This window comes from Poecilia reticulata, linkage group LG1 (assembly GCF_000633615.1).
Source record: "Poecilia reticulata strain Guanapo linkage group LG1, Guppy_female_1.0+MT, whole genome shotgun sequence".
NCBI classification, from domain to species: Eukaryota; Metazoa; Chordata; class Actinopteri; order Cyprinodontiformes; family Poeciliidae; genus Poecilia; species Poecilia reticulata.
Window position 1 is genome coordinate 11798375 of NC_024331.1, and position 18769 is coordinate 11817143.

The 18769-nt window shown below is 41.4% G+C and overlaps 1 protein-coding gene across 1 annotated transcript in view; it reads left to right on the forward strand.

Moving 5' to 3' along the window:
• Positions 1-18769, forward strand: part of pkd1a (polycystic kidney disease 1a) — a 75758-nt gene that overhangs the window by 22710 nt on the left and 34279 nt on the right. The window contains exons 6-18 of the mRNA XM_008410790.2: positions 592-852; positions 1820-1988; positions 3653-3833; positions 6706-6920; positions 9056-9177; positions 9926-10070; positions 11265-11524; positions 11607-11957; positions 12756-13238; positions 13320-13451; positions 14258-14433; positions 14976-15106; positions 16043-18663. Coding sequence (XP_008409012.1) covers positions 592-852; positions 1820-1988; positions 3653-3833; positions 6706-6920; positions 9056-9177; positions 9926-10070; positions 11265-11524; positions 11607-11957; positions 12756-13238; positions 13320-13451; positions 14258-14433; positions 14976-15106; positions 16043-18663 — 5247 coding nt within the window. The remainder of the gene's footprint in view (positions 1-591; positions 853-1819; positions 1989-3652; positions 3834-6705; positions 6921-9055; positions 9178-9925; positions 10071-11264; positions 11525-11606; positions 11958-12755; positions 13239-13319; positions 13452-14257; positions 14434-14975; positions 15107-16042; positions 18664-18769) is intronic.

The following is an 18769-nucleotide window of genomic DNA, read 5'->3' on the forward strand; positions in this document are numbered from 1 at the left end:
CGTCCATAATATTTTGTGGGTGGATGGGACAGAATGTTCCCCGGTTAATGAAGAAAGACAGAAAGCATTACTTTTGGTCCCAAACATGCAACGTTAGAGATCGGACTCGCCAAAAATAAAGGGGTTTTGGTCAAATCAGGACTAACTTGCTTTAAAGTTGCTCAAACACTGAAGTCCTCAGAGACTCGGCGCTCCCAAGGCCAGAACTAAACAACGACGGCAGCGTTTAGTTCCTTCGCTCTTCAGCTCGGACACAAACTCCCTGAAAACCTGAGACTTGCAGGAACTGTTGGCTTTTTAAAACCAGAATGAAAAACATCACAGTTTCTGTCGGCTTTCACATTAACATTAATCATTATTCAGTCATTTAGCTTACGTCTTAGCCTTTAATTTGCAGTAAAGTTTACAGTTTAATGCTTCTTTCTTTTTATATGATTTCAAATGTTTGCCCAAGTACTTTTGTTTACCCTGTTTTTTTGTTTGTTTTTTTGTTTTTTTTTTTTACAAATTAAGCTTGTTTTGCTTCAGAAACACTCGTCTGCATTGACACCAAGACCTCCACTTCCTCACATACTTTCCTTCAATTGACAGGAATGTCGGTGGACTCTGGCCCGCGATGTGTTTGCGGTGGAGTTCTCCGTCTCGCTCGGGGCTCTCCCACTGCAGAGCGTGCACGACCTCGTCGTTTTCTCCGCCGCCTCCTCCGTCACGCCCGTCACCCTTTCCTGGGACTTTGGCGATCTCTCGCCTCGTCTCAGCCCCACGGAAAAGGGTGTCACCACAGCGGCTCACAAGTTTGCAATTCCAGGACATTACAAAGTCAGTCTGAAGGCCTGGGCTGGACACAAGGAGGTTAGAGACACTTTTTTTTTTTTACTGAATGCTTCTCATTTATTCCTAGAACTGGTCTTTCTTTGGGTCTATTTTTAAGCTCTGCCATGCCAGTCAGTAGTTTGCACTTTTATAAATTATTACTTTCCAGGTCCTACCTGGAGTTTGCAGTGAATTGTTTTCCCTCCTTCCTATTAACAAAAGTTTAAATATGTACATAAATTCAGAATATTATTTGGTGAAACGTCTTTATGTGGCACCGACATGCTTCAGACAAAACTCAGTCTGGATATTTGACCACTAAAGTTCAATTCATTCATTTAAACTGCTTGCTTTCCTGGCACTGACCCAAAATTCACCCATGCCTGATATACATAACTGGGATTGGAGTTTCCAAAATTGTACTTGTAGCTTCTTTCATCCGCTCCCAAAACACTTCTGATGTGTATTTGGAGTCTTTTGACCTGTTGGAATAACATGTCTTCAGGTTTAACACTCTAATACAAATGTAAAAAAAACAACAACAAAAAAAGTTTTAAGTTTATCATAAACTGGAATATACTGGTAAATTGTTGTCACAACATAATGTGAGATGGTATCGACCAGGCTGTAGTGCAGGTATTTTGGATAAAGTGGAATAATAGCCTGAAAACCCATCAAATTTAATTCAAATCAATGATTTCGTTCTTGAATTTTGGACACAAGATGATGTTCCAGAAAGACGATGATAATCCCAAAACACTCTTTGAAGCAGATAAAGCCGGGTAATGCCCTGATGTGCCAGGTCTGGCACAGAAAAACCAACCATTTTAAATTCACAATATCCACCAGTTCTACTAAGAAGAGTTAGAAATAGATCAGATAATTCAATACAATCATTTTCAGAAATATGTGTTTTTTTTACCACAATTATGAACCCAAATTATTGTTAGCATTTGTGACCAGGTGAAAAGAACACTAAGCATCTGGGTTTGTGTTTGTTACTCAGGTGTCTGCGCAGACAGACGTGACCGTGGCTCTTCCTCCCAAACTCGAGCTGCACTGCCCGTCGTTCGTCGTGGCCAACAAGAGCGTGGACGTCACACTGGTCAGCTGGGGCGGCATCGGCCTAAATGTGAACTGGACAATCTCACAGAACGATATCCAGGTTGCCAAAGGTAAAAGAGAAATATATCGACGACGACACACGAGCTCTGTGAAACTAATGACGAGGTGCAAATTACCTGTTAGAAATGTTTTCTGACCCGAAACTGCTCGTTGTTTTCTGTGTGATGTGAATCTCGGTTTCAGTTTAACGTAGAAGGTTGTCAGATGGGAAACTGAAACCTAGTCTAATTTCACTTCTCTTCCAGAAAAGATGTAATTATGTTCTCGTTTTGAAGGGCAGCTGAAATAAATCATCAGTATGAGATAAACGTTCTAAGACAAAGAATTTGGGATTTTTAATTAATCTCCATTGCGGGTCTTTTTAAAGTCTTGGCTTGTGCAAAGTATATTTTTTATTATCGGATCACGTTAGGTTCTTATTTCAACTATAATGGGACCATTAATAAAATAGACAAAGAAGAAGAGCATGCCATGATGAAGTCAGATAAAACATCTAATTGACCCCGTCTTGTTGGAGAAGCAGCCATGAATATTAACACATGATGTGCAAATTATAACTTACTCACCTGCTATGGCTGAATATCTAATTGCTAACCTCAAGTAAAAATGTTATAGTTTCACTTTGTCACTTTTTTCACCCAAACACAAATGCCTACCAAAAATAAAATGAAACAAATTATGAAACAGATTATTTTACTAGTTTCATGGTGTCGGTGCATTAAATCACATTTTGAAACGCATTGACTTAACTCATATTCAGCAAAAGTACCGCAAACATATTGCCACTTTTTTTGGTTTTTAAACTTTTTTTGCACTATGATAATAAACAATATATCCGATCCTTGTTCCCAAAGCAACCGCTTTTTTATACGTCTCTTTTAAAGACTTACTTTTCACAGATCGACAAGTCTCTGCTATATTTTTTAAGCAATACTTAATAACTTTCTAACTTTCTGTAACAGTTTGCTTTATTGCATAGTTAATGCAAGTTTGTACATAACCAAATCAAAAACTTCTCTTATCAGATAAGTTTCAATTATGCACTTATCTTTATTTTTCTCTCTTTATGTACTGCAGTTTGCATTTATTCAAGACATTTTACTCCCAAAATGTCTTTATCTCTACTTTTAATCCAAAACCATGACTATAAAATCAGAGTTTTGATGTCATTTGATCTGTGTTTTAGTTTCTATGTAGCACAGATTTCAGAAAAATATACAATCCAGGTTTTAGTCATAAAAGGTGGTGATATTATTCTGTTTTGCTTTGTTTAATTCTAAACTTTTATTTGCATTTACAGGGTATACAAATGTGTGTTTTATTATTTTATTTTATTTTTTCACACTTAAACAGTTTTAACACTGTGTTAACCCGGAGCATTAAGACTCAATAAAAATTGAAGGTACCTCTAAAAAAAAGAGAAAATATAAAAACAGAATATTTATAACTAATATTTTAGTATTGTAGTTATTTTACATTCAGATGTCATTCTAAGATTTTTGCCTCACAATAAACACCAGTTTAATGGTAAACAGTCTTACAAACCCGGTGTAATGATCAAATGAGAAGCATATTTAAAATCGCATTTATTGTGCTGCATTTTTTTTTTTTGGTAATCTTTTTTTTTTTTTTTTTTTCCCCCCCAAAAAGGAACTCATAGTGTGACTTCAGATATTCTGAGAAATCACACAACTGTTTGCTGCTTTCTCGCCAGCCTTCCCGGACTGTCCTCCGAGGGAAGGGGTGTTGCACAGCAAGTCCTCCAGCTGCTTCCAGATCTTTCCAGCGGAGCTGAGCTGGAAAGACGCTCGACAGCAGTGTTTGAGTCGCAACGGGGATCTGGCTGTGGTTAGGAGTGATGAGCTGCGCAACCTGCTGGCATGCAAAGTCACACAGTGAGTGAAATGGGGCCTTGGTGTTTTTCTTGTTGTGACGACATGACATTAAGCCAGTGCCATGATTTCCATCGGTAAGTTCAAGCTGAAGAAAGGCAAATACAACCAGGAAACTTTCAAGTGAAAATCTCATTTCCTGTTAGTTCTCTCACAAGGTTTGGAGCTTTAAGTGCTCCAAACCTTGTGAGGTGATGACCACTATGCATGAAAGGGATATACAAGCCATTTTCCACAAGAAAAGCCATTTTCTTGTGGATTTTTATGTTATACATGCACACAGATCACTGAAGTGGACACTAATGCATCATAAAATACATTATCAACTACTGGTCATCAGCTGCAAATGCAAGAAATTATTTTTGTTAAATCCAATATGGCCGACAGACAAAACGGCATGCCATCCGACCCAGTCCTTCCTTCTACTGTAGACGGTAAAAAACACATTGTGACATCAGATAACCCCTAAAAAAGGGAAATTAATATTTCCCTTTTTTCATTTAAAATTCCATATGAAATGAAACGGGTATTTAGAAGAAAGAAGGTGTGGAGAGGGACTTGGATAAAATCCCATCAAACACAAGATTAACAGCAGCAACAAAAGGAGTGAATAAATCTGATTGTCTCTTTGTCTCCTGTTGGTGAGAAATATTGACCTTCAAGTGCATCCATCCCTTACCCGGAGAAGAAGGCAAAAACCAATGTTCATCTGGGAAATCTTGGGTCTTGCCATCCAGGTGGATCTTCTTTTGTCCATCCAAACAAGTACTGTTGCAGACCACCTTCTTGTGAAAGCAGCATCCCCAGATTTTTTTCTCTTTCAACAGAATCATGCTCGGTGTCAAAATGAAAAACTGCGTTAGGGATGGTTTGAGAAGATCACCAAAGACTCGTTGACTGAATTCCCCGATTGAGCGTCTGTGGGAAGTGCTGAGCAAACTAGTCTGACCCATGGAGGCTTTGCTTCGTAACCTCCAGGACTTAAAGGACCTCCTGCCAGATACCACAGCCTTGTGGAGTCCATGCCACCTTGTTTTACGGCCATTTTGGCAGCAAAAGGAACCTAACACTAGTAGGCAGGTAGTCATAATGTTATGCCTGATTGTTGTATCTGAGGCTTCCSTCAGTATACTTGCTAAGCCTGGTGGTTGTGGTGCTCGACAGTCATTTATCCAGCGACCTGCCGTGTTTTTGAGTTGAAAAATGTTTAAAGTTGACAGAAAATTTGACAATATCACTTGATAATTATGTGTTATTGGAAGATTGGAAGATTAATATCTGAACACCAACTATAAAGTCTTTAAAAAAAAATGCTGGCATTTACAAAGCCTGGTGGCCCGTCAGGCTTATAATGCCCTGGGAGAAACCCTGGTGTCTGTCTTGAACGCATATGATTATACGGAGGATTTGATAGAATGATTCTTAATATGTGCATAATGTTAATGTTTGTTTTCAGCTGGATGATTTCCTAACCATACGATTGGTTTATTAAATTACATATTTAACCATGGTTTTTAAAAAATGGTTTTTCAGCTCATCAAATCAGTAACACAAATTTATTATCAGACAAAGAACACCTGACTCAACACAAAAATAATTTTTCAAATATTGATTTTTCTTCTTTTTTKKGGGGGGGGGGGGGGGGTCTATCCAAACCAGTTTGGCCCTGTGCAAAGTATTTGCCTCATAAAGCTAATAACTGGTTGTGCCACCCTTACTGTCCATTTAAGTTTGTTCTTTTTATTCTGCATGTTTGGTAATAATCAAGCTTGGTTGTGTCTTGAATTTAGCTTTTCTAATTATCTGTTCCATCACAATTATGAATACAATTCATGATTAAAACATATTCACATGGGGTTGGGTTAATTGGGATCATATGTATTTTTAATATTTTTTAGGTAATCATTCCCTGGTTTTAAACAGATCTGCAACATTTAAGTGTGATAAACGGACAAAGAAACTTTGAGGTGGCAAGTTCTGCCTTGCATTTACCCTCTGATACAATTTAGCCTTCCATGCATTGTGTTCTGCATATCAAGACGATCCTCAAAAGCTCCCACTGCTTATCTTTATCCGATGAGCTGTTTGTGGACTGAACTCTTTGAGAATTGTTCCGATTGAGCCGACCCAACGACCCCAAGTGTTTGCTGTTTTGGCTAAAGAAATTTCCAAAAACACATCTGTGAAAGCACAGCTGCATTGTGAGCTAAACACCCTCACAGTACTCCCATCAGCTCTGTGTGTGTGCGTGAGTGTGAGTGTGTGAATACGTGTGTGTGTGTGTTAATGTGAGGGCAGAGGCCCTGGTCTCTTAGCTTGACGTAAATAAAAGAAAAAGGGAAAAAAAAGCGCTGCAGATGGAGCTTGTCCTCTTTCTCCTCCTTCACTGTTGTTTCTCCTCCCTCTTGCTTATATAAGAGGGCTAATGCTTTTTTTTCTTGAGTGACTTCAAAATTTTCTTTTTCCTCTTGAGCCTTTTCCACTAAGTTATTATCTGATGTTGTTTTCGCAGATGTGTAAAAAAGAAAAAAAAAAGATTCCTTTTCCTTCTCTATGTGACAGGAAGGAAAATGAGTGTGGGGAGTTGATTTGGCTCTGTATGCACCTCAGAATGAAAAAATACATCGCATATCCACAATACTTTGTTCTACAGTTCACACTAGCGCGATCCAATCCCCTTAAAATCCAATTAAAGCTTCCTTTCACCCCTTTCTGGCAGCAGTCATTGATTGAAAAGTGGGAACATAATTCACAGCCTCTTTTGTGAGTCTTCGCAATCAATGATGTTTTTTTCGACTCGTTTTATTGCATTTTTCCTATGCACGTGATTTTCTTTTTTGACTTCTTGAAAATGTTCTGGTAATTTTTGCACCAGGGAGCGAGGCGTGTGGCTGGGCTTGAGCGACGTCGACTCTCCGGGGAAGCTGCTCTGGGTGAAYGGATCTGAGGCTCAGGACGGGGAGGAGGGCCAGCAGCCGCGCTCGTCCATCTCCGGCGGAAACGTGTGCGTGTCCTTTGATCGGAGCGGTCAGACCAGCTCTCACCTCTGCGACTCCAAGAGGGCTTATGTTTGCCAATACAATCCCCACGGTATGCTCACACACACACACACCCTCTGATCATGTGCAAAGAGGCGCATCCAATACAAATGCAAATTTCACCTCAAGCACCAAACCGCAAGGTTGATTATATGATTTTTCCACATCTTTAGGTTGTGTAGGCACCTTCAGTATCACAGCTAATCAATCTAAGTGTAGGTCGGCCTTTCTTCTCATAATTGGAGCACAAATTGTATAGATTGGTCCTCGTGCGAGAGTTTTGATTTCCGCCACTTTCAACATAATAAGTGTCATCATGTTTTCCTTGGACTCTAAGGCAGCCTGAAGTTACCCAAACCAGATTTTTCATTTTTGTCGTTCTGTGGCCTCCATCTGATCTTTTCATATCTTCTCAGGTCTCATTTTTAGAAATGGAACCCAGACAACTTGGACATGTGGTCCTAAATCTGATACGAATCCGATGTTTTCAGATGTGACCATTGATACTCACCAAACGTCCTGGTTCAGTTCTGAAGCTGGAAGAGAAATAACAACAATGGCCGACAATAATGCGCATTAAGTTGTTACTGTACTGGCTCCAGTTGGACAACAACTTTCAAAACAGCTCCACCATTATTACCCACGTGTGCTAACGCTGTTTGCACACTCGCTACAAGTGGCGTTAATGCGTCATGGTGAAGGACCCAAAGACTATAAATAAATTTCACTCTGCTGGAAGTGACAAGACCATTGATGTAGTAATTTCTGGCTCTATTGTAGCAATAAATGAGAAAAATGTCGCACTTTAAATAAACGTAACATTAAATCTTCAACATGTGGGCATTTAGCAAAATGTGAAAGGGCTTTTAAAATGTTTCCTACGAAATGAGCTCGTTGCAAAACCATTAAATGGAGAGCACACTTGATTGCTTCTCAAGTGCCGAGCGCAAAATGTTTACTTAATCTGAATGCTAAGTGTGCCACATAATGCGAATGAGTCACCGTAAACAAAGAAGTCTTTAAACTGAAAAAGTTTCACTCTGACTGGCATTCCCTCAAAGTATTTCGAATACAGTAGGATGGAAATCGGGACGTGTAGGAATGAAACAGCGTGATAGTTGTGTTATGTTTTAGGTGGATGTATGAGTGTGTGGCTAGCAGCTGATTTCACTGGTCATCTGTCTTTCATGGTGCGTCATTTGTTCTCAGCAGTTCATCTTTCTTCGTGTCACTCTTCAGAAAATAAATTATTCAAGTCTTGTTTTTTTTGTTCTTGTTTTTTCAGATATCTTTTTTTTGTGTGTGTCTGTGACTTTCTACTAACAAACGTTTGTTTCTGATTTCTTTTAAGCCGGCCTCTCTTTAGTGACGAATTTGAATTTGGCAATTTAAGCATAAAATCCCTAATTGTTATGCCGAGGATTTTATGGAAAAAGTTTTAGATGATTGGAAAAAGTAACTAAGAACAATTGCTCAGAGTATCTGATTGGACTTACCCACTGCTTGTCCAGGAAACCAGTGTAACTGAGCTTTACTGGTGAAGCTGGTGTGCTTCCACGCTTGCAGCAGAGACATCCACGCAACATAAATTATGCTCAGGCTCAAACGCTGCTGCTGTCATAATTCAGCAGCGTCCAAAATGCTCTGTAGGTGTCTGAAATCGAACACACCTGTGCATCTATTACGCATAGAGTAGTAGATTTCAAGTATTTACTACATCAGTGCAGCTGACGTGGAGGCAATCAGTCTGTGGCTCTGCTGAGATGTTAAGGCAGCCCGGCTTTAATGGGGCTTTAAAAGGTTCTGGAGTAACTTTAGCACAAAGAATGCAGCAATTGTGGCCCGATGTCCTGGATTCGTCTTTGTGTGGTGGATCTGGAAGCACTGCCTCCAGCTGCTCTCTGTGCCTCGTAAATTTCTCTCAAACCTCTTGAATCCTCTGTGGTTTCTCTTGCTGTTTGTGTTCATTTTTCTACAGCACTTTTTCCTTCCACTCAACTTTTTTTTATTAATATGCTTGGACACAGCACTCTGAATAACCAGCTTCTCTAGCAATTACCTTTTTGAGGCTTATCCTTGTGATATAGGGTTGTAATAAAAGTAAACTCATGAAATCACTCTGTGTAATGAATCTAAATGGTATTAAATGACTTTTAATTCTGTTTTTTTTTTTTGTTCCTGTTTCAGTACGTGTTCCAGATGCCGGAGTGTACCTGCTGGGGATGGCCGTCTTTCCTTCCGACCATCCGTTATTCCATTTACCAGCAGCTCTGCTCTCTGCTCCACAGTCTCTGAGCAGCGTCATAGAGGTAAAGAGGGATTTCTGTTTGTTTAGACGTTATCATTTTAAAGCTTATTCAAGCCCCCTAGGTGACATGGGGGATTTTTCTTTTCCTTATTTTTCCTACAAAATTAGCTCGTTTCGTTCCCTTGCGAGGGAAAGCAATACTTTCCCTCGCAAAAAAAAAAAGTATTTTGTATACAGCCACAATGAATACAAATGCCGATTTAAAATTGCGCTTAGCCAATGTCCACCTTTAAAGATGTTCAGTGAAAACATGTTTGTACATTCTTAACTTTTTTGTGCAGAAATTGGTTGAAAATCAATTTATTAACTGTGTTTATGTTGGTTTGTGTAAAGTTGAGACGGGGCTGCACATGAAAACAGCCCTTTATAATTCATTCAGACTACCAACATGGAAAAGGCCCCTTGAAAACAACTCAAAAACAGTCCAAATAGTTTGGATGTATTTTCTTTCTTTCCTTCTTATGGCCGGTTTTAGTTTATGTCTTAGAAGGGGCGGAAAGCCATTGCTTGACCTGTTTTGCTTTTACATTTTGCACATAAGTTTGTTGAAAGAAAATTATATAAAACTTCAGATTATCTCACCAGCAAGATATTAACATACATACAAAACCCTTCCAAAAACCCTGTATTGTAGCTGAAAGGCTTTCAGTTTTCAAGTTGCTGGATGACCTGACTAGTACATAATTGTGAGGTAACAGAAACTGTAAGTCTGCTTTATTTATATCGTTTTCTTTTCCCTCTGCTCTCAGATGCTGATGTTTCCTGCAATGAGCTTTGTTCAGGCTGGCCGTCTGTCGTCGTTGGAGATCATCATCCAGGAGCAAAGCTCTCCAGTCCACATCAGATTCCAGACCTACAGACCCAAATGTCCCGGCCAGCACCTGCTGCTGCCCAGTGAGTCAGCCACAGAAACACAGTCATGTACTCTGGACATGTAAAAGACCTGCAGAGTTTACCAGCAGGGGTTAAAAATCACACACACACATATAGACCACCTGAGCCCACACCTCCAATTACACACATATTCTCTAACACTGACCGCCCCTGTCTGAAGACATTACGGTAAATGACAGGGAAAGTGTGTGAATGGAGGCAAATGGTCAAACCAGAGAGGAAAATGAAAGATCAAATAAACAAGATCCTCTCCTTTGTGAGGCCTTCAGTCTTTAACAATCGCCACACTTACAACAATATTCATGCAAAGGTGCACGCAGTGACAAATTTAAAATCTCTAGTTTTTGACTCCGAAGCAAATTTATAACAATAAATAAATTAAAATAAACATGTTTAATGTGTTTTTCTAATCTTTCTGACTTGTTTAAAACAAAGACAAAATAATTTGGAGTTCACATTTTAAACTTCCTTCAGAGTATTATCTTAACAACTTGCACTTTCAGGTCATTTAGCATCTTTATCATTACCAACAGATGCCACCATGTGTTTTTCCTTGAGAGTGTAGACCAATTCCTCTGACTCAGACTTTTCCAAACATTTGCAAAACATTTTCCAAATCCAAAATTTTTAATAATAAAATAGTAGTTCATTCAGGCTTCCTGAAAAATTGGTTGAGAAACAACCAAAGCTACGAAGTGAAATGATCGGCATCCACTGAGGTCTGGCTCTCAGTTTTGGAAACCTAGTTGAACAGCTGATATGTTGTTTTTAAATAGTTCCTTACAGCTTTTGTGCCTCCACTGAGTTCACTTCTAAACCCCTGTCAGATACTGGTAATGGGTTATTTTGAGGCTTCCTCCCTTAGTAACAACTTCTACAGGGAAGATTGTTGTTAATGGGTTGTTAATGTTCTCTGGTCAGAAAAAAATATATATTTTTAAGTTTCTGAATTCAATTCCATTCAAATAGAAAACAGTGCAATTAAAACAGAGACACACTGATCAGAGATTTGGGACAGATTTCTGATTTTTCCAAACTTATGACCTTCTAAGTCTGATTTCAGATGATAAAATAAATGTGAGATTGTATTTTAAACGTTCGGTTGGCATTGCCAGCGTAGCATGTACTCAGCATTGCTAACAGCAGTTTCTGTGTGTTCCCTGGAGAATGATCAAAATGAATGTTCTGTCTCAGATTGTGGCGGTCCAGCTTGTTCTCCGGTGGCGGTTTGTGTCCCCAGTCAAACATTGATCAAAGATTTGCCGTCATGCCCCCCGGCACAGCAGTGGTGTCCCTTCCAAAGTCGTTGCCTGGCTCTGTCCCAGCCATGCCACCCATCCTCCTGTACTAACTGCACCCGGGGTCACCACCTGCCACCAGGAACGTCGAGGCCCCAGTACACCTTAAAGAATGAAATTGTCTTCACTCTCTCATCAGGACCAGCGCGTGTACTGGTGAGAGGAGGAGGGGTTTTTTTGCCATCAAGATCAGTTCGTCTTTCTGCTCTCTGTAACTTTATTGTCTTGGATTATGCAGCAGATACAAGACCAGCTGGAGGACATCCTGGTCTCACCCGGCGATGTAATCGCTCTGCAGCACGACGGCGGCCCGTCAGCTCTTCTTCATTGTCAGTCGTCTCTGCAGTCGCCGTGGCGACAGCCGGTCCTAGCCCTGAACTTGTCCGAGTGGTTCTGGATGAACAACACCAGACAGTCAGCAGATCTCCCAGATCTGAATGTGGAGAATTTTATAAGGAATGGTGAGGGGGGCTGGCTGGAGGAGGAAAGCTGCTGCATCAGAGTACTGTATGTGGGACAGAACAGGACCCAGCTGCAGGGAGCCCAGCTGTCTGCTGGTCTACCCCAGCCTGGACTCTACAGCCTGCTGGTAAGTCATCAATTCTCATGTCATTTCCCAGCATGCATCTGACAGATGATGCATGCAAAAGAGAGGCCACTTAGGAACTCTTGGCCTGAAGGGATAAGCCTTTCATACATGAATTTGTAGTTTTTATTGCTGTAAAACTAAATCTTTAAGCAAATAATAGTGTTTTTGTTAGTGCTGTTTAAATCGGCATTATTTTCTAATAAAAATAAAAGATTTTTTTTTTTTTACATTTTTATTAAAACTGTCACTATGTCCTGACATTATGATATAAGACTGATAATCTGTGAAAAGGTCTAAGTCCTGCTTGTGCTACTATTGCCGTCTGCTGAAATGCTATGCTCCTGGTCAAAAACAACTAATCAGAGAAAGATCTTAGCGCTGTCAATCAATCTCGTGTATTTGCTGCTCATTGAGCTAATGGTGGAGAAACAACCTGTTTCAGGAAAAATATTTATCCACTGTCATCGGAGGCCATGCTAAAAAGCCTGAGCATTCATGGCAGGCTCTGGTGACGGGGAGAAGCTGTAGCACAGCAGAGAGAAAGAGGAATGATGTGAACAGAGCATAAACACAAGCTTGATTGACAGCTCTCACACCCTCCTCCTGGTTCCGATTGAATTTTTCTGACTGAGTGGTTTAATTCTGTAGTTAGCACAGGGAGAAGGCAGAGGAGTTACATTTTTTTCACAGATTTTCACTACATTGCCACAGTTTAACAGATWWRWAAAAAAAAAAAAAAAAAAAAAAAAAAAARACGGAAGTTTGAACCACAATAAATGAGCCAAACTTTGCCGACAGGCTTCCACCACTGAATCATCATACCCATCTTCAGCATCATGTCCGCTCAGAGTCGTACCTCCCCTCGATTTGACGATCCTCCACCCTCCTCTGAACAACGGCACGGTCTACATGCAGCCCAACAACACCAGGCTCGTACTCAGCGTGCAGTCCCCCTACGAGACGAGGGTATCGCGCCGAGGCAGCAGTGTCACTGTGACCTTCCAGTCGAAATGCCCTGCTGAGGTTTTGTCCAGCCCGGCTGTCTGCGACAACGGGTGGAAGTCCAGTTCAGCAGTCGAAGCCTCTGAACCCGTCTTGTATGCGGTGCTAGATCTGAGTTTGGGAGAAGAGGAACAGAGAGGCCAAGTGCAGGTGGAGCTGGAGGCGCACAATAATGTGACAGAAGCCACCCTGCCTTTGGTCGTCCACTTGGAAGACCCACTCGAAGGGCTAGTGGTGCAGCCAGACCCAGAACACAGGGTCCTGATGGAGTCTGTTGTGGTACGTTTATGGCTTTTCTGGCCGAATTTGGTGCTGTTTGTACCGTATGTAGTTAACATTAGTGTCGTCTCTGTGTTTTAGAGCTACACTGCGTCGGTGCTTAAAGGTTCTCATCCCACATTCAAGTGGACTGTGGATGATAAGCCCTACTTCACTTACTTCAACAGTGTTCTCAACGTGATCTACCAGAACGCTGCCATCTACAAGCTCACAGTATGTTTTAGTGGTCGTTAATAATCAGCTTCTATTATTATACAGTGATGATGCTGCAAAGTTTTTTTTCCCTCTGTAAAAGTCTATGACTCAAAACAATTAGCTGAGCTGACTTGGATGGATTGCTTTTACCAAATTACATTAAATGATCAGTAAATGTTAGCTTACTGTCATGCTTGAAAATTGTATTTACCTGTTTTTTTGTACCATAGTGTTTGCAGCTTTCTTAAAAAAATCTCAAATGTCTAAAATGTCTTGAATTCATTTTAAAAATATAAGTCAGACATGTTCATCACAGGTCTTATAGAGACAGGAATATTTAATGTTGCTTTTTTTTCTGTCAGGCAAAAGTTTGAGTCGCACGCAGCTGAAGTTGCCGATAGCTAGCCGCTAGCATATCCATGCTAGCTTATTTGTGTCTATCTTGGATAAGTGCAAATTTATCGCCAGTTGGCAGGACAACATTCATTTTTGCCTCTGGCTGACTTCTGCTGCCAAACCATATGAGGAGAGATGGAAAAAAAACTTTTAAGCTAGGCTAAGGCTGAAGAAAGCCATATGAGAATGCTAATAGAGCTGGGCTTTCTGTTTTGGCTGTGCTTGATTTTAATGCAGCAGGTTCCCCCAACCATCCGTGATATTTATAGTTTTCCAGTCTTAAATTTAACTCAAGGCAGCACAAAAACAGTCTTAAAAAGTCTTACACTTGACTTGTGGAAGTCTGCAGATACCCTGATCTTGTAATCTTGGAGTTGGACATAGCTCCAGACTAAAAACTTCTATGAACTGTCCTGCATCTCTTCCAGGTGACGGCCTCAAACCATGTTAGTACACTGACGAAGCACTTCAACATAACTGTGGATCGACTGCAGCCGATGGCCAACCTCACAGTCAAGGGGGTGCCGGATGTGGTTCCTCAGGGGTCCAATCAGACACTCACCACCTCTGTGCTCGTGGACATGTCGGTGCCAGCCACATTCCGGTACGAATTGTTGAAGAAGGGTCAGAGGGCCACTGAATTAATAATACACAATTTTGTTTATCTGTCATTGTTTATGAAGTAATAAAGCTGTCCATCTTCTCAATCTCTCTCTTTTTCCTTTCATTTCTCAGCTTTGAGCTTCCTGTATGCCATAACAGCCCCACAGCAGTCGAAACAGAGCTTTAAATTTATAACCGTGTGGTCAGGGAAGATTGCTGACAAGAATTTTCCTCTCTGTGCAACTGTTTCCCCAGTACTCCTTTTTTCCCCTTCCTAGTCTTTTTGCTCTTCTCCCTGCCCCCCAGCCCCTGATCCACTCCTATCTTCTCAGTCTAAATTGCCTTCAAGTTTTTACTTTCCATTTCTTCATTTCCAAACCCTGCATTGAACCCTTTTTGAGAAAAGATTCACATTTTCCAGTCCAGCGTGTATATTTTTGTGTACCCAATCCGTCACTCGCATTCTGAAACTTTAGGCATCAAACGGAGAGGAAAAAGTAGATTCTCTTTTGTTGACCTTTCATCGACTCTTTTCTTCTGCAGATGGTCCTTTGGTGACGGTGGATATGAGGAATTTGAGGCAAAACCTCCATATTCTCCATCTCTCCTCTGTAAAGACTCCCCTAACCAAGTCCTCTTGAGCAAAAACATCACCTATATCTACTCTCAGCCAGGTACGGCCTCCTTCCTGAACCTGTCGGATAAATTAGCACAGCTGGAGCTGAAGAATGACTTTTAGATAGTGTTTGACTAACATGCTATGATCAGTTTTTGATGTGAATTGGCTTTACTTAAACTGAAACCTACTAACAAACAAAACAAAACAAAGGTTTTCACATTTCAATGCCTCTAATGATATCACATATATCAAAAAAACTGAAAACTTATTTTTAGTATATTCATTTGTTGTTGTTTTTTGTTTGTTTTTTTTCCCCTATCAGTTTGCGTAGTTTTATCAAATTGTTCTTTATAAAGTTGTTTACCTTTACAATGGAACCCATGAGTCCTGGATTGCAAATCCATACATCATTACTTAGCTGGATGTTTATTGCCAGTGTACATTTTTTGATGGTATAGATAAACCAGCAGAAAGTGTCCTTCATAGCATTTTACTTGGAGAGTAAGGCTATAAAATGTATTATGATATAATGATTTCATACCCGTCTATTGACAGCTACCGATTAGTTTTTTGTTTAGAAATATCAGAAATACTGCCAAACTGTTAGCGTGACCTTTCCTGTTTTACCTACAATTTACACTTCACACTTTTATTTTTAAGCAGTTATGAGGTACTTTTGGCGAAACCTTAAGCTGCTGCTGTGCAAGTTACTCAACATGTTGTTGCTAGGAAACCAAAAAAGTGAGTGAGGGAGTCGATGCCACCAAGTTTGCTTAGCTGGCTGTGAGAGGTTGAAAGTCTAAATCCTTTCCTCTGCCTACTTGCGCCAGAATGCTGTGCGGTTCTGGATTGGAGTTCAGTGAAATTATTGACCATTCTGTTGGACATATTTCCTATTAATATCGATTATATATTGTGATATATATTGTTATCGACTTGTTGTCCAGCAGTAATTCAGCTCATTCTCTTGTGTTTCCCTCTTTGTGTGCAGGTATCTACACAGCGCAGGTATCCGTATCCAATCGCTATGACAACATCAGCCAGAGCATCAACATGAGTGTTTACAGCATCCTGACGCATGTCGACATACAAACAGAGCGGCAGTTCGTGCTTTTGGGCCAGTCATCCTTCTTTGAGGCCCACCCTTTGCCTTCGCCGTATGGTATTCACTACGATTGGAACTTTGGGGATGGCACCGCTCTCAAAGGTCGGCGGGTGCCACACACCTTCGCACAGAGCGGCAACTTCAACGTCTGTGTGTCAGTGAACAACACCATCAGTTTCACGTCGACTTGTGCAGAGATATTTGTCTACGAGGAGATCGAGGACCTGACAGCCAAAAGCTCCTCTCCCACAGAGCTCCAAAGCCCCACCAAGGTGTGGGCACAGCTCAGTTCTGGTAACAACATCACATGGATTTTCTCCATGGGGGACGGCACCGACCCTATAATCACATCTCAGCCTAACATATCGCACAACTACGTCAAAGAGGGCAACTACACGGTGAATGTGACCGCCATGAATGCGGTGAGCTTTGGCTGGATGCCCCTCTCCGTTCACGTGTACATCTTCCAAGTCATTAGGATGGAGCCTTCAGGATGTGTCCAGGAGCGGACCAAAGTAAACTTTCAGGCTTGGGTATCCGGCAATGCAACGATTCACCATTACAATTGGAGTTTTGGGGATGGGAGCCCCAATGAGACTGTTCAGGGCAACTCCAGCATCTCGCACACCTACCAGGTGAGTGGGAACTACCACCTCTCTCTACTTCTCTCCAGTGGAGTCAACAAAGCCACCAAGGCCAATTTCTTCAACTGGGTGTGTGTGCAGCCAGCTGTGAGTAATGTTAGCATCTCCCCTGAAAAATCACACTACGCAGTTGGAGAAGAAGTACATCTCAAAGTGATAGCTGAGCCAGAGTTCAATTACAGCTACCAGTGGGACTTTGGTAAAGGGAAGGATCCATTTTTCACCCACGGCTCTGGAAATGTTGTAGCAAAGTATAAAAAGTCAGGTCACTATGTGATAAGTGTTCATGTTTTCAACAACATCTCTGCCAATAACGCAAGTGCCGTCATTGACGTTCTGGTTCCCATTGGACCGATCTTGATTCGTCACAATGGGACAAAGCACAACAACTTGACACGAGGAGCTCCATACACTTTCACATCTTCTTCCCTGGCCTCCGATGTTACTTACACCTGGAGTTTTGGAGATGAACAAGTTTTTACCGCCCAGAGTATCCTCCGTACATTCAACATCTCTGGGAAGTATAACATTACACTGAAAGCTGCCAACAGTGTTAGTCAGAATGAGACTTTTCTACTGGTTTCTGTGTTTGCCCCAATTTTAAGACTGAAAGTGAATGCTAGCTTAGTAAATGTCCCCTTAAATGACTCTGTCGACTTTGAGGCCTACAAGGAGGATGGAGACAGTGTAGACTATTCCTGGATTCTGTGTGACCGCTGCACCCCGATCCCAGGGACTAACAGAATGTTCTACACCTTTCGCTCCATTGGCACCTTCAACATCATTGTGATAGCGAAGAATGGCGTGGGGATAGCAAATGCAAGCATCTCCCTGTTTGTCCAACGGAAGCTGGAGGGCCTGCAAATTTTGGCAGAGGACATCAAAGGAGGCGGAAGCGCAGCGCTGGAAAGCTGTTGCTACGCAACAAACAGCGTTCTTCACCTTCAAGCGGGATTGAAGGAGGGCACCAACATGACATTTAGCTGGATTGTTGTCAGAGAGCAGGATACCGTCAGCTCACTCAACACGAGTGGGAAAATGGTGGAGCTGAATTTCTCGAAGCCAGGTCCCTGTAACATCTTTCTACGAGCGGAGAACCTCCTGGGTCATCTTCTGGTCAACAAAACCATCTACTTTTTTGAACCACCTTCTGGTGTTGACCTAAAGATCAGCAACAACCCAGTTGCCACTGGAGCGTCAACAAACCTGACAGTAGAGGTCATGAAGGGTTCAGATCTACAGTATCGGTGGTCTGTGAATGGAAAGAATCAGCCGTCGACCGAGCCCTGGTTGGCCTACACCTTCGACAGTCCAGGTCGAAAAGAAGTTTCAGTGGAGGTGTTCAATAAAGTTAGATCAACGATTAAGTCAAAGACCGTCGACGTCCAAGATATAATTTCTGGCTTAAGTTTCTCAAGACCCAAACCCAATGACAAGGACCGGAATCACTTTGAAACCGGAGTTGGCATCAACTTGGAGGGGGAGGTGAAGACGGGAACTGATGTGAGGTGGACGTGGCTGGTGGAAGGAACAACTAAGTCAGGAAGGCAAACTTTTCTCAATTTTTCTGAGCCTAAAACGGTCACCATTACTCTGAACGCCACCAATGACGTCAGCACTAAGGCCGTTTCAAGGGAGTTCTTTTTTCAGGACAAGATTAAAGTGGAACTGAAAGCGAGTAAGGACTATGCAGCAGTTAACCAAAAGGTGGAGTTCACACCTCTTCTGATAGGGGGTACGAACGTCAGTCTGACCCTTACCTTCAGCCCCGACGCAGAAATCAACCCGGAGCCAAACAAAACCTACACTCACGCCTTCAGCAAGGTGGACACTTACTACGTGAATCTGCAGGGATGCAACAAGGTAATGGAAACATAGATTGGTTTGTTGAAAACATACCTGTTCTCAAATCTTTAGAAAAATCTTTAAGAGCTTGCCTTGGATTTTATCACAGAAGTACCAAACGTAT